The sequence below is a fragment of the Labrus mixtus genome, chromosome 2 (assembly GCF_963584025.1).
Source record: "Labrus mixtus chromosome 2, fLabMix1.1, whole genome shotgun sequence".
NCBI lineage: Eukaryota > Metazoa > Chordata > Actinopteri > Labriformes > Labridae > Labrus > Labrus mixtus.
Window position 1 is genome coordinate 33,620,568 of NC_083613.1, and position 15,965 is coordinate 33,636,532.

At 45.7% G+C, this 15,965-nt stretch overlaps 1 protein-coding gene across 1 annotated transcript; it reads right to left on the bottom strand.

Moving 5' to 3' along the window:
* Positions 1 to 253: 253 nt before the first annotated feature.
* srp68 (signal recognition particle 68) lies at positions 254 to 15,836 on the bottom strand. The gene is made up of 16 exons (XM_061062823.1): positions 15,676 to 15,836; positions 15,216 to 15,282; positions 10,540 to 10,653; positions 10,046 to 10,241; positions 9,860 to 9,942; positions 9,636 to 9,745; positions 8,895 to 8,974; positions 8,321 to 8,461; positions 4,123 to 4,221; positions 3,487 to 3,551; positions 3,205 to 3,358; positions 2,957 to 3,051; positions 2,016 to 2,145; positions 1,857 to 1,932; positions 1,686 to 1,738; positions 254 to 1,294 (listed from the first exon to the last, which is right to left on the bottom strand). Exons 1-16 carry the CDS (start codon positions 15,761 to 15,763, stop codon positions 1,067 to 1,069), a joined length of 1,779 nt encoding a protein of 592 aa, XP_060918806.1. The 5' UTR covers positions 15,764 to 15,836; the 3' UTR covers positions 254 to 1,066.
* Between the last annotated feature and the right edge of the window lie 129 nt (positions 15,837 to 15,965).

Genomic DNA, 15,965 nt, shown 5'->3' on the forward strand with positions numbered 1-15,965 from the left:
TCTGTTTAACGCAGCGTTATCATCGCCCTGCAGCGTTCAGCTTTTTCTCTCGACCTCTGTGTGAGAAGCTGAGCTCTTTAGAGGAAGGAGAGACGAGAAGAAAAGGCGACGGGAAAAAGTGTTCTGAAACTGTCGCCGTTTTCACACATGCACAAAAGTTCCTGAAGGTATGAGGATATTTTGGGGGGAGGGAACGGCTGAATTCTCCACCACGACTTCCTGATGAGTGAACCGAGTGGGGGAACAATCACTGAAGTTCAACCCACCAGAGAGCGGTCTGGGGGTTGAGACGCAAACGCCTAGCGGGTCGTGACTGGTAAAATTTTGGTGCAGAGAATGAAGCAGCTTCAAACTCTTTCATACTGTGATTACGTCCAATTACATGTATCGATATAAAGGCAAAAAACTGTCTTTGTAGTGTCAGACTGATGCTTCACCCGCCATGTCCCGCCTCCTGAGACGACGACCCCTCCCGTCCCGACAGGAGTGACTTTGACTCTCTGAGGGACGAGAGTGAAAAAGACACTCAGGACGCTCTCGTGTGTGAAAACAGCTCGTGTTGAATAATTAAAAAAGGTACCAAAGAAAAAAAACAAACTTTAACAATTAAGAAACAATGAAGACGTCTCAGATGAATAAAAACAAAAAGGTAACATGAAGGCGCTTTCATATCAGTGAAAGAGAGATAATTAAAGGAGTCCTGTTCCTCTGACAGGACTCAAAACATTTCACGACATTCAGTCAAACGTAAACGTTATGGTGGCACCTCGCCCGCTCGGGTAAAGGAGGGAGCCTTCACACACAGTCAGATGTTGAAACTGGAGGTGACAGGTGACATTGAACTGATTCGATAACTTCTCTGAAATCCTTCTTGAAAAGTTGGATTTAATCTGCCCTCCCTCAGAGACACAAACTCATCTCATCCTGCACTCGGGCACTAAAACAAATTAAATATTTTAAAAGCTGAAATTATTCTGATTAACTTTGACCTGAGTCCGCTCGTTTCTGCGGTGAACTCGGGAACCTTTATGGAGACCAGGACCTGCACTGGGTGGGGGGGGCGGAGTTAGCTGCCGAAGCCGAAGATGCCCTTGATGTAGCCGGTGAGGCCGCCCTTGCCCTTCTGCTCAACTTTGTCGTCCAGCGGGGGGAAGGCCACGTGGTTCAGAGCGAGGTCGAAGAACAGCGGCTTGCAGGGGATTGGCTGGAAGTCGGGGGGGAACTGCACCAGGTTGGGCTGCTTCCCCACGAGGGCGGGGTCCAGGCGGAAGGTCTCCAGGCGGTTGCAGAGGGGCTGCATGACGGAGGAGGAAGAAGCAAAAAAAAAAAAGAGAATTTAAAACTCATTTTCAAACAACCCCAGAGTGTATAAGACAAAAAGACACTGGTGCTGAAATAAAAAAAACCCTGAAAGGTGGATAAGGTGCATAAAGATGGCCGTCATCATATTGGAAACACAGACTAACTTTCGATCAATCTAGAAACAGGGAAAGAGGGGAAGCCAGGGGCGGGACTTAAGCCTCCTGGCAAACAGCTACACCTTGCCAACCTGTCAGTCAAACAAGTCCTGCCTCTAATTACGCAAATGAATGAACTGTGAACAGTCGTGCTGCTAATCCAGAGACCTTTTCCAGTTAAAAACAGAGATTGATCATAGTGTAGTGTTTCCTGCTTGGAGCGCTCACCGTGTTGTCTTTGACCTGCTGCTGAGAGGGAACTTCAGCCGTCTCATCGGTGTCTGAAAAACACAAAAAAACATCTCGTCAGAGTGGTGCACAGAAAAAGAGGCAGGTCATAGAAGAAGATCAGACTGAGAGGATTCTTGTCCTGTTAGAGAATAAACACTTCAGTCTCACCCAAAATGGCAGCAGCCTGAAGGGAGTATTTTTCCGCGTTGACCTCGGCGATGAGCTCCTGAACGTCGGGGAGATCCTGCACACAAAGACGCAGCGGTGAATGTTCTGCACGAGTACAGATGATTGAGTCGGGAATGAGTTGAGTTTCTGAGGACTTACCTTGAGGCTGTTGTTGAGGCTCTTGGCCTTAGACTGCACCTCCTTGGCGTACTTCAGCACCCGCTCGTACAGCACCAACGCCTCGCTCCACTTCTTCACCAGCACGTAAGACTGAGCTATGAAGAAACACCTGGGAGGACGCAGAGGAAACACGGGGTTACAAACCAAACGATCGACAAAGAGAGAGGACGCTGGTTTGTGGAATTGGTTCAAGTGATCGACAGAGCACAGCGTACAGAAAGTAAAAAAAACTCTAACTGTTTAAATGCACGACTACTCTGCCTCCATGTTTAGTCTGTGTAAAGTCTTTCTTAGTCTTCTATTTGTCATTAAGTAGTTGCTCCATCCCTTAGGTCTGGGTTTTCCCCAGAAACTTAAATTTATTTCCTGCATTCTGATCAGTTTTTTAAGAATCACTTGAAGCCTCGTCTCGTTTCCTCTTTTGTGTCTGTTTAAAAAATTTCACTGAATGATAAAAACACAACACAAAAAATAAAAGGTTCTGCAAATATACTTCAAGATTTAAAGTTATTTCTTTGAACACTTTATTAGACAGGACAGCTGAAGAGAGTCAGGAAACGTTGGAAGTAGAGTGTGGGGGTGTGACGTACAGCAAAGGGCCGAGGTCAGATTTAACCCCATGGCGGCTGTGACGCGGACTGTAGCATCTGAACATGGAGGGTGAGACCGCTAAGCTATCTCATGGGTTAAGTTTTCAGTCGTGAAAAAGCACATCCCTGGTTTATATATTTAACTGACGGTAGGGTGGGCGGATCTCTTATTAAAAGTCATGACAGCATCTGAGACAGACAAACATCGAGCTGCATGCAGGTCATCTTAACATATAGTAGCCAAATAAATCCAGAAACCACTTAGAGCGTGTGTCCTCATGAATCTTGGTAGGTATTTTTTGAGCAGAGTTTGCAGGGAAAGCGTCTGACCTGTAGGCCTTGTAAACGAGCGTCTTCAGGGACACCTCCTTCTGGAAGGTGTGGTCGTCCTCCAGACCCTGCAGGGTGGAGAGCTCGGCCAGACTCTGCAGAGACAGACAGACGGACACAAGTTAAGAGAGGAGAAACACTGACGACCTTTTCACTCTGAATACTTCCTGATCAACATGTGACATTTATGTAGAATTATTTTTGGAGAAAACGAGGCCGTGATTCCATCCTCTCATTAAGACATTTACCTGCAGGACGATGTCATAGAGGCGGATGAGGTCCTGGGGGCGGGGCCCTCTCTTGTTCTCGTCGGCTTCGGGTTCCTTCAGTTTAGCCTGCAGAGTGTGGGCCATGCTCTCGTTCCTCTTCACCAGCGTGCACAGCTTGATGTAGGTCAGGTAACTGTCAGGACGCAACACAGAGGACGGAGAAAAATACTGGGTAAACACATCGACCTTATCTGAAAAGTGACCCTCATGAAAATGTAAAATGTTCGGTCCTGGAATGAAACGGCTGAAGTCTTCTTTTACCTGTGCAGGAACTGCAGGTTAGACACTTTGCCGGTGTCACCATCAGAGCCCCTTTCTCGTTGCTTCTGCAAGGACAAATACATTTTTAAAGGTCACATATTAAAATCCTCTTCCCCATGTTCCTCTAACTCTAATATGTTTCTCTAGTCTGTCTACAAACTCCCCAATGATGAGAAAAGTCCATCCTCCACTTTTAAGAACATGTGTGCTCAAACAGGCCGTTTGGAGATTTTCCCTTCATGACATCACAAAGGGCAGTAGCCCCTCCCCCAGGTGGGTGACACTCCCACAGCTAGGTGTTTGTTCAACAACAGGACATGGAGCGAGAAAGCACCGAGTACACCCAAGCCCTTCCAGAGAGTGGGCGTGGTCAGACACAGCTCATTAACATAATTAAAGGTACAGATACAGAAACAGCCTGTTCTGAGCAGGGCTGAAATAGAGGGGTTTATAGACATGATCAAATACAGGATCAGAGTGGATTTAGAACAAGAAACTTCACACACATGTTTTGAGGAGCTCTGAGACTTATTTACACTGAAGAAGAGGAGGAGGAGAATATGTCACCTTTTCTTTTAAAAAGGTCAGAGTCAAACTGCTGGGTCATAAATAACACTGAAACATCTTTAACCTTACCGCCTCACTCTTCAGCTCCTCTTTCACGGCCTGGATGGTGTCTCTGCACTCGGCCAGCAGCGTCTCATACAGATGCTCTTTGGTCTCCTCATTAGATGCCTGGATGACACAAACACTCAGTGAGATTTACAGAAGAACAAAGCAACCGTTTCAACATCCCTGGGAGCATTATTCTGTTGAGTATGCTCAAAAGTTGAAGTTTTTTTTACAGACTTTTTGAAGTGGTTGATTAAAGCAGAGAATCACTCCCATGATTCCTCGCCAGCCATGATGTCATCTTTTGTTATTGTTTTGAGCTGATGTCCGAACATGTTTTTAGATATAGAGTTGAAGACTTGGAATCAGATTCTTTAGGGTGTCGATGTTTTTAGCTCGATTGCTTGAACAACTGACTCATAGATGGTTCTTCTCTTTTTTTTTAAAGTTTGGTTATTTTTGGGCAGAGTCAGAAATCAGGGAGGGAGGGAGAGAGAGAGAGAGACATGCAGGAAAGGAGCCACAGGTCCAATTAGAAACCAGGGCTTGTCCGTTTGGAGGACCTGGACCTCTGCACATGGACTCACCACTAGACCACCGGCGCCCCATAGATGTTTCTCTTTTAATGCAAATTGTGTTTGGTAAATTGTACTTTGTCTCCCTTTGTGTCTCCGTCTGTAACTTTGGATTTTTGGTTGCCGATTGTCTCCGCCAGGTCTCTCCTGGTTCTTAATCTCAATGGGATCAGGTCAGAGGTTAAAACTAAACCGATGTAGACGAAAGCTTGTATGTCAAAGTTGAAAGTGCCCAGTGTGAGTAAAACTATCTGTGATTCCATTAGGGAGGGTGAAGTATGTCAGAAGGTTTCACACTGGCAGGAATGTGGGAGGGGAAGAGTGCGCTTTGTAAACTTGACAAGAGGAAACATTTGAAATATTCTGGAGAGCAAACGTGAATCTGTCGCCTGGAGAAACGTACACGTTACAGCGTGGTCAGCTACAGCGTGGTCAGCTACAGCGAAGGTTAGCGACAAATCTCAAAAGAATAAACATGAAACAATAAAGGAAATCCACTGTAGACATGTCGGCCTGATTAAAGGATTTGCAGCTGTAATAACTGGACACACACACACCACACACCACACACCACACAAAGAGCGACAGTTACAGCCGGGATGAGACTGTAGCAAACGGGGGGGGGGGAGAAGAGATGAAGGTATGTGGCCCGGCAGGCTGCTCATACATTCCTGCACACTACTCATCAGACACGCCGGAGTTTCAGGGTTTGAATCTTTGTGAATGACAGGATTGTTCTTCACCTCGCCTCAAACCAACACGCTGGTACAATAGGCCCGTGTGTGAAAATGTCCTGAAGGTCCACAGGAAACAGAAACATCTGGAAGAGGCCGTGTGTTGGAGTGAAGTGGGGAAGGTGTTTTAAGATAAACCAGGGAGGAAAGTTTACACATTTTAATGTCTCATTGGTGACATACTGAGCCGCCTCTACCTGTAATTGTTTCTATTTATTGATTCTGCTGTAAACAGAGACGCACAACATAAACCACTAACATACAGTACACAACACATTTCCCACATACAGGCAGGAAATGGCTGGGCCCCTAAAAGGTCCAGTGAATGGGCCCTCGATCAGGAGGGTTAGCGCTATCCTCCTGGCTAGCATTAGCTCCCTCTGCAGCGTTTCCTGCTTGAGAATACCGGCGTCTGGGCTGGACATTGTGAGCGAAGGTTTGGACAAAATTTAAGCAGAATCATCTCGCTACGCAGTCTGGAGACCGATCGGAAGAAGGAGCAAAAATAACTCCATCAGATGATCCAGATGTGGAAGATTGCTTAATGTTCCTGTGACGTGTTGATAGCGCTCGTTGTTAGCAGGCGTGTAAGCGTACGGGATGTCCTGCCGGTTGAACGCTGTAAAGTGTGACGCTGCCCCCCCCAGAGACAAGGTGGTCATCACGCAGCGCCTCAACGTTTTCTATCTACTGAAAAATTACCCCAATGTGGAAGTGCAAAATCCTGCAGTTCTTCCGAGTGTTCACTTGAGGCAGGCGCCGTTATCACCATTATCATCTCGGGCACACACTGTGCGAGGGGTGAATATTTTCAAACGGCTAATTTTTGATTTCTAAAACGATACGCTGACATGATTGACAGGTGGGCGCCATGTAACAGTTTGTCAAGAGGTTTAAAACCCGCCTCAGCTCCAGCTCTCAGCCTGTCGTTAGGTTGAGTCAGCATTTCCAACATGGCGGCTGCTGCCGATGAGCCTCTGGAGCCCGCTGTCATAACAAATGGCTGACTCAGGCTTCATCCGTTAATATTTACAGTCTTTGGCCGCACTACACCAAACACTGACATCGGGCAATAATATCCCAAACTACCAGAAGTCCACATGCGATACTCTGATCCTGTGTGAAGAAGTGCTTAAGAAGGACTATGTTGCTTTAAGATCTCTCGAGTAAAATCTAGAGTTTCTGTGGGAACCCGGGTCATTGGGGGGGGACTCTTCATCGTCTGCCAGAGTTTTTGTTTGAATTCAAGGACACTCTCATGGGGTGATGCCCCTCTCTCTCTGATTTCTGACTCTATCCACTGTCCTATCTCTCCAATAAAAGGCACAAAAAATAAATCTAAAAAATAAGAAAAAGGGACACTCTCATAACTTCTTTAAAAGAAAGGATGGTATAAGCCCGCAGAGAGCACAACATTTTCTCGTACTGATAATAAACAAACAAAAGACGGGTCAAAGGGCTGATGTCGTTTGGTGCCACACACCCTGCCAACGTCTTTCAAGACCAGCCCAACCTGTCCAGCACCTTGCTGTTCTGATGTTCGGAGGGAGGGCCAGACGGATAAACTGATTAAAGAGAGTCGACGGAGCTCTTCTACTGGGACTGAAGAGCAGCCTGGGTCAGTGTTTCCAGTACCCAGAGGTAACGAGCCGGGGATCAGGTGTTAGTGAAAAATGAAGGAATCTCAAGCTTGATGAAACACAACATCCCCCCCCCCCCCTCCCCCTCCACCTCAAAAAGAAAGAGAAGAGAAGTATCTTTCAGTCAGCGTTTTGCTCTGGACTCAACAGTTTGTTTTGTAGAAAGAGCCTCTTTGGAACATAAAGGTGTTAAGAGATAATAACACTAATCCGCCCCGCTAATACGCCTGCTGGGTGTTGTCCCGTGTTCATGTGTGGGCTGAAATGCTCAGAATGCGGTCGTGCGATGAGAGAGGCCGCATGCCAGAGTCCTGAGTGGCCGTGGGTGTGTCAGGTGTGTCTGAGAGGGTGTGCTGGGCCTTCGGGTGTCAGAAAGAGTGTGAGGAATGAGCTGAGCTGGCTCTGAATGAGACACGGGAGAGACTGAAGAGGAGAGAGTGCCACCTGCTGGTAGATTAAGGAATTGATTTGATTGTAAGGAAGAGGCGGGCGAAGGAAAACATCACTCAGGAAGACACTTTAAACCTTTCTTTTCCTGCATCTTACTTTCCACACTTTAAAGGCAGGGTTGGTAATTTTTGAAAACTAGCATGATTTTGAAAGTAGCATTCCCTCAGTGCTCCGTCTAAAGCCACGCCCCCTCACTTACATGCACGAATGCCATCTCTCCAGAAGTGGACCTCAGCTCATCTCTTGTATTGTGTAGAAACTACGTCGTCTCATGTCTCATTCAGCGGTCAGTAAACTCACAGTATAAACTCCTAAAGTCATCGGTGACGCTCTTTGAGTGTGGCCTAGAGCACGCAAGAGGTAGAGAGCGAGCGGGGAGACAGGGAGGCGTCTGATTGGTTCATCAGATTGGTACCTCGTGGCAGACATTGGTGGAAGTTTTTACAGACTAACAAACTGATACAGATGATGGATTTTCTTTGTTCCTTTTTCAGAGAACATGAGTTATTCATTTCTGTCAGGACCTAAAGACAATTTACACCAAAATCTGAAAAAGTGGATCTGGAAGAAATGACCAACCCTGAGTTTAAGGTAAATAAAACATGATACGAATTTTGAAAACAAAGACGCAAACGGCAGCAGGAAACCCGACAAGAGGGAGAGATATTTTCATGCAACAGACTCGGGTTAACGAGTCCACCAGGCCACAGGGACAGCAGGTATGTTTTATCTGCACGGCTGAGTCGTGACAGTAAGAGCTGCTATCGACAAGGACCTGGATTTATTTTGGGTATCACAAAGCAGGAAGTGGTTAAATACTGACCTGAGCGATAGCCGCCTCGTTGTCTGCCAGACCGAGCAGGAAGATGCGGGCCTTGTCGATCTTCACAGGAACCGACCGCCCTCGCCACTCCACCTCGCTCATGGTGGCAGCCTGCTTGGTTCTTGCCTGAGTGATCAAGGCCTGAGGAGGACAAAAAACAAGACCACATGAGAGAACATGTCTATAAACTGATCGAGTGCAGCTCCCTCTAATTATTCACAAATATTTGCGTGTTTGTAGCGACCCTGTGTCTCCACCAATCAGTGTGCTGCTGTCTCACTGAGGTCTGAAGAGTGCATGCAAAGGTCACGGTACACCGAGAGTGCCGTCTGCTGGATCAAACTGCAAACTACTTCAGACGGCCTGATGCGCTGATTGAATTTGAACGGCTCATTTCTGTTTGAATGTGATCTTTCTCCCCCACATTCAAATTTCAAATATAATCTGACTGCCCTGAGGTGGACACGCACGCACGCACGCACGTGTCTAAAGGGAGAGACCAGGATGAACCTGTGTATGAACGTGTGACTGATGATACAAGAGTATTAAATAATGTTCAAAATCCTGAACTTACCTCCAGTTTCTCAGCCATCATGCCTCCTCCTCCACCAGTCAGTCTCATCTGCATCAAGTCATTGATGGCGTTCTGATCACCTGCAAAAAATGCGGGACACAAAACATTAAGAGAGAAGAACAAGATGATCCTGATCCCTCTACTCTACGAGGGACTTTGTATTAGGGGCGATACCGATTATTAGTGATCATGAGACCGATATTTGGAACCGATATGCATCTCGTCAGTGATCTTTTTTTAAAATGCTCAACCTCCTGCTGCTGGCTGCTCTCAGTGCTGATTGGTTATTTCTTGTGTGACATCTAGCAAATCAGAAAGTGAAGTGGGCGGGACAAAAGGTGAGAGAGAGGGAGAGGGAGAGAGAGAGAGCGAGAGGGAGAGAGAGAGGGGGGGAAGAGAGAGAGAGAGTTAGAGAGAGGGAGAGAGTTAGAGGGAGAGAGAGAGGGGGGGAAGAGAGAGAGTTAGATAGAGAGAGAGAGGGAGAGAGGGGGGGAAAGAGAGAGAGTTAGAGAGGGAGAGAGAGTTAGAGGGAGAGAGAGAGGGGGGGAAGAGAGAGACTTAGATAGAGAGAGAGAGTTAGAGAGAGAGAGTGGGAGAGGGAGAGAGAGAGGGGGAGAGGAATGACATGCAGAAAATGAGCCACAGGTCAGCTCTGAACCCGGACCACCTGCTTGGAGGACTACAGCCTCCGTACATGGGGTGCTCGATGCTCCAACTTGACCCCTACTTTGCATCACTCACCGATGTTGTAAGCACAGTAGCGGATGTTGGGAGAAATCTCATCCACACGCTGGCGATACAGAGCTGCCATCTCCTCAGTGAACGCACTGGCGAGCTTCTCGTAGATGGTTCTAAGCAGACAAAAAAAAGGGGGGGTGGGTGGTTAATATTTATGAAACACTCAGGGGCGACAAATGCAAAAATCTGCTGCTTCTTTTAAAACTTTGAGAGACAGTGAAACTCACTTGCACTTGTTGAAAGCCTCCATGGCACGTTTCCACTCCTGCATTTCAAACTCCACCATTCCAGACAGGTACGCCGTGTAGGCCTGCAACAAATACACATGTTAGCTTTGTGTAACCGTGTTTTATATATCAACCGGTTCAGCGGCCTTTGGACCAGGCTGCCAATCCTAAAGGTCCACTGCGTACCTGTGCCTCAAGCTTGGTCTTGGCATCGACCCGGGGGCTCTCGCAGAGCTTCTCCAGCTTCTCGCTGTGCTTGGCAGCTTTGCGTAGTCGTGCCAACAGGTGGAAGCGTTTGCGGGGCTCCGTGTTGGCTTCCTGCTTCAGCTGCATGGCGTAGCTCCATGCACGCTCTGCCTCCATCAAAACCAGCAACAGATACCTGAGAAGGAGGATATCAGTTGTTTGTAGCAGGTTTTTCTCCGTTATTGCAGGAAAGGAATTCTAAATGTCAGACACCACTGTCATGAATTATCTTTAGTTACATATTCATCACAATGTTTGGTTTAATGCTTTTGTTTGGCAGTGATAATAACATAACACTTTGGTACAAACAGGCTGAACTCGCCTACTGTCCCACATCAAACACAGGATTTATAACATAGTCTGAATTCACTGCCCGTGCTCCTTGTCCACCTCATCAGCCTGTTGAAACGTTCAGCACAGAATCCGATCCTCACCTGCTGTCAGAAAGCATTTCCACTGTTATCTTCTTCCCGATGAACTTGTGCCTGTTGCCCATCTTGAAGCCAAGAGTCTTACGTAAGCGACGCAGTCTGCGGGAGCAGTATCCCCTGGAAAAAGAAAACAGTCACGGTTACATTACACCAAAGTAACTTAGCAAACAGACACATTTCATCCTTATGCACCAGAATGGACAAGACAACATCGACTGTATATCAATATGAGAGGTCGTCTTTGTTTCCTTCTGTTGTACAAAAGTAAAGTCCAAATACCCCGGAAACAGGCGCTGACATATTACGCTTGTGATGTCATTTCAGTTTTTCCCTCAGCGCCTTAAAGGAATACTTCACCCATTTGCATTAAGCTTTGTATCATTAGAAACCTGGTAGTATTTTTGAACGGTCGTGCATCTTTGTATTTGTAAGTCTGAAAAGGAGCTTCCAGTGACGCAAATATCGTAATTTTGCGTCACTGGAAGCTGTTGCGGTTAGCGGGGTGAAACTACAACGCTAGTTCCTCATATTTTCGACCACTGAAGCTACAGACCAATCACAGATCAGTGGGTGGGAACTCACTCCCAGAATCGAAACTTAACGTCCGCCATATTGCTTGAAAGCTATGCTAACAGGCTCTATGGCGAAAGCTGATAATGGATGAAGGGGATTTTGAAGGTCTTGTGCTCGAATCGGATGTTTGTGGCTATCTCTACGTGAGGACGAGGAGCCGGGGCCGGCTCGAGCTGGGGTGGACTGGTAGTATTGGTGCTCTCACTGTTTGTCTATGGACACAGACATAGAGTCTGTTTTCTGCCAAGAATTTCCAAGATGCCAATTCTTTCTGGAAGAAATCTCTGAATCAGTTGAGGAAATGGCCTTATGTGTTGAAGTAAACATCTGTAAATAGAGCGTGGCATGGGAGTAGAGGTTTACATTCAGCTTCTTTACCTACAAAATACAAGTTAGTTTCTAACCTTTAAACACTCAGATACTCACATCAATGTGTGCACCTCTTTGTGAAAAGGTGAGATATCTAATGTAAGACCACCTGGTGTAGTTGTAAAGGTCAGGTGTAGCTGTAAAGGTCTGGTGTAGCTGTAAAGGTCAGGTGTAGTTGTAAAGGTGTGGTGTAGTTGTAAAGGTCAGGTGTAGTTGTAAAGGTCTGGTGTAGTTGTAAAGGTCAGGTGTAGCTGTAAAGGTCTGGTGTAGTTGCAAAGGTCTGGTGTAGTTGTAAAGGTGTGGTGTAGTTGTAAAGGTCTGGTGTAGTGGTGTAGTTGCAAAGGTCAGGTGTAGTTGTAAAGGTCTGGTGTAATGGTGTAGTTGTAAAGGTCAGGTGTAGTTGTAAAGGTCTGGTGTAGTGGTGTAGTTGTAAAGGCCAGGTGTAGTTGTAAAGGTCTGGTGTAGTTGTAAAGGTCAGGTGTAGTTGTAAAGGTCAGGTGTAGTTGTAAAGGTCTGGTGTAGCTGTAAAGGTCAGGTGTAGTTATAAAGGTCTGGTGTAATTGTAAAGGTCTGGTGTAGTTGTAAAGGTCTGGTGTAGTTGTAAAGGTCTGGTGTAGCTGTAAAGGTCAGGTGTAGTTGTAAAGGTCTGGTGTAGCTGTAAAGGTCAGGTGTAGCTGTAAAGGTCTGGTGTAGTTGTAAAGGTCTGGTGTAATTGTAAAGGTCTGGTGTAGCTGTAAAGGTCAGGTGTAGTTGTAAAGGTCAGGTGTAATTATAAAGGTCTGGTGTAATTGTAAAGGTCTGGTGTAATTGTAAAGGTCTGGTGTAGTGGTGTAGTTGTAAAGGTCAGGTGTAGTTGTCAAGGTCTGGTGTAATTGTAAAGGTCTGGTGTAGTTGTAAAGGTCTGGTGTAGTTGTAAAGGTCTGGTGTAATTATAAAGGTCTGGTGTAGTTGTAAAGGTGTGGTGTAATTGTAAAGGTCTGGTGTAGTTGTAAAGGTCTGGTGTAGTTGTAAAGGTCTGGTGTAGTTGTAAAGGTCTGGTGTAGTTGTAAAGGTCTGGTGTAGTGGTGTAGTTGTAAAGGTCTGGTGTAGTGGTGTAGTTGTAAAGGTCTGGTGTAGTTGTAAAGGTCTGGTGTAATTGTAAAGGTCTGGTGTAGTTGTAAAGGTCTGGTGTAGTGGTGTAGTTGTAAAGGTCTGGTGTAGTTGTAAAGGTCTGGTGTAGTTGTAAAGGTCTGGTGTAGTTGTAAAGGTCTGGTGTAGTGGTGTAGTTGTAAAGGTCTGGTGTAATTGTAAAGGTCTGGTGTAGTTGTAAAGGTCTGGTGTAGTTGTAAAGGTCTGGTGTAGTTGTAAAGGTCTGGTGTAGTGGTGTAGTTGTAAAGGTCTGGTGTAGTTGTAAAGGTCTGGTGTAGTGGTGTAGTTGTAAAGGTCATGTGTAGTTGTAAAGGTCAGGTGTAGCTGTAAAGGTCTGGTGTAGTGGTGTAGTTGTAAAGGTCATGTGTAGTTGTAAAGGCCAGGTGTAGTTGTAAAGGCCAGGTGTAGTTGTAAAGGTCAGGTGTAGTTGTAAAGGCCAGGTGTAGTTGTAAAGGCCAGGTGTAGTTGTAAAGGTCAGGTGTAGTTGTAAAGGTCAGGTGTAGTTGTAAAGGTCTGGTGTAGTTGTAAAGGTCTGGTGTAGTGGTGTAGCTGTAAAGGTCAGGTGTTGTTGTAAAGGTCTGGTGTAGTTGTAAAGGTCTGGTGTAGTTGTAAAGGTCTGGTGTAGTTGTAAAGGTCTGGTGTAGCTGTAAAGGTCAGGTGTAGTTGTAAAGGTCTGGTGTAGTTGTAAAGGTCTGGTGTAGTTGTAAAGGCCTGGTGTAGTGGTGTAGTTGTAAAGGTCTGGTGTAGCTGTAAAGGTCAGGTGTTGTTGTAAAGGTCTGGTGTAGTTGTAAAGGTCAGGTGTAGTTGTAAAGGTCTGGTGTAATTATAAAGGTCTGGTGTAATTGTAAAGGTCTGGTGTAATTGTAAAGGTCTGGTGTAGTGGTGTAGTTGTAAAGGTCAGGTGTAGTTGTCAAGGTCTGGTGTAATTGTAAAGGTCTGGTGTAGTTGTAAAGGTCTGGTGTAGTTGTAAAGGTCTGGTGTAATTATAAAGGTCTGGTGTAGTTGTAAAGGTGTGGTGTAATTGTAAAGGTCTGGTGTAGTTGTAAAGGTCTGGTGTAGTTGTAAAGGTCTGGTGTAGTTGTAAAGGTCTGGTGTAGTGGTGTAGTTGTAAAGGTCTGGTGTAATTGTAAAGGTCTGGTGTAGTTGTAAAGGTCTGGTGTAGTTGTAAAGGTCTGGTGTAGTGGTGTAGTTGTAAAGGTCTGGTGTAGTGGTGTAGTTGTAAAGGTCTGGTGTAGTTGTAAAGGTCTGGTGTAGTTGTAAAGGTCTGGTGTAATTGTAAAGGTCTGGTGTAGTTGTAAAGGTCTGGTGTAGTGGTGTAGTTGTAAAGGTCTGGTGTAGTTGTAAAGGTCTGGTGTAGTTGTAAAGGTCTGGTGTAGTTGTAAAGGTCTGGTGTAGTTGTAAAGGTCTGGTGTAGTTGTAAAGGTCTGGTGTAGTGGTGTAGTTGTAAAGGTCTGGTGTAATTGTAAAGGTCTGGTGTAGTTGTAAAGGTCTGGTGTAGTTGTAAAGGTCTGGTGTAGTGGTGTAGTTGTAAAGGTCTGGTGTAGTGGTGTAGTTGTAAAGGTCATGTGTAGTTGTAAAGGTCAGGTGTAGCTGTAAAGGTCTGGTGTAGTGGTGTAGTTGTAAAGGTCATGTGTAGTTGTAAAGGTCAGGTGTAGCTGTAAAGGTCTGGTGTAGTGGTGTAGTTGTAAAGGCCATGTGTAGTTGTAAAGGCCAGGTGTAGTTGTAAAGGCCAGGTGTAGTTGTAAAGGTCAGGTGTAGTTGTAAAGGTCTGGTGTAGTGGTGTAGCTGTAAAGGTCAGGTGTTGTTGTAAAGGTCTGGTGTAGTTGTAAAGGTCTGGTGTAGTTGTAAAGGTCTGGTGTAGTTGTAAAGGTCTGGTGTAGCTGTAAAGGTCAGGTGTAGTTGTAAAGGTCTGGTGTAGTGGTGTAGTTGTAAAGGTCTGGTGTAGCTGTAAAGGTCAGGTGTTGTTGTAAAGGTCTGGTGTAGTTGTAAAGGTCAGGTGTAGTTGTAAAGGTCAGGTGTAGTTGTAAAGGTCAGGTGTAGCTGTAAAGGTCTGGTGTAGTGGTGTAGTTGTAAAGGTCTGGTGTAGTGGTGTAGTTGTAAAGGTCTGGTGTAGTGGTGTAGTTGTAAAGGTCAGGTGTAGTTGTAAAGGTCAGGTGTAGTTGTAAAGGTCTGGTGTAGTTGTAAAGGTCAGGTGCAGTTGTAAAGGTCTGGTGTAGCTGTAAAGGTCTGGTGTAGCTGTAAAGGTCTGGTGTAGTTGTAAAGGTCAGGTGTAGTTGTAAAGGTCTGGTGTAGCTGTAAAGGTCAGGTGTAGTTGTAAAGGTCAGGTGTAGTTGTAAAGGTCTGGTGTAGCTGTAAAGGTCTGGTGTAGTGGTGTAGCTGTAAAGGTCTGGTGTAGTGGTGTAGTTGTAAAGGTCTGGTGTAGTGGTGTAGTTGTAAAGGTCAGGTGTAGTTGTAAAGGTCTGGTGTAGTTGTAAAGGTCTGGTGTAGTAAAGGTCTGGTGTAGTTGTAAAGGTCTGGTGTAGTTGTAAAGGTCAGGTGCAGTTGTAAAGGTCTGGTGTAGCTGTAAAGGTCAGGTGTAGTTGTAAAGGTCTGGTGTGACCTGAACTCACCTGTATCTCTGGTAGTCTCCGTGTCTGAGGCCATGCTGCTGCTGAGACTCCTTGATGATTTGCAGAACTGAGATTAAAGGTTAAGGGACAACCTCATCTACTTTATCACACAGTGTAAACATGAGGAAAACATCTGTAATCAATGAATGACAGCAGGTCAGGCTGTGATATACTTTACTGAGGTTACAGCTCAAACACACTGACCATAACCCTAACAAATGTGTTATTTATCTTATTTAAAGTCACTTAGTTTACACAAAAAGAGTCAGACAGTATTTCTGCTTAATCTCCAGTCAGGTAACAGAAGCTCCAGTGTGACACGTAAGCTAAAAGGCTAGCTGACGTTATCCTCTAACCCAGCTAGCCGGCGAGCTAATGTTAGCTTCCGATGCTAACATAGTTTCGCCACATAAAACACAACCAAACTGCGGCGACACATTTTAGCTGCTGTGAAGGATACTCTCCAGTCCGAGTCCTCCGTCCGGTGAATTTTCTTTATTTTCATCCATGGCGGAAAATTTGGCGTCGTTTTGCTTGTCTGCGGACATCTCTCAATGCTAACGGCTAAGCGGCGCTACACACACATGCAGAAGAAGCGACTGATGACGGCACAGGGAGGGGCGAGACTACACTGACTTATCGCGAGATTTCGCTGTATATTGTTATTTACAGTATCAGGGTCACGTAGAAGACACCCCCCCCCTAAATTTTCGAGATTAAATTCTAACATTTACTAGAATAAAGTAATTA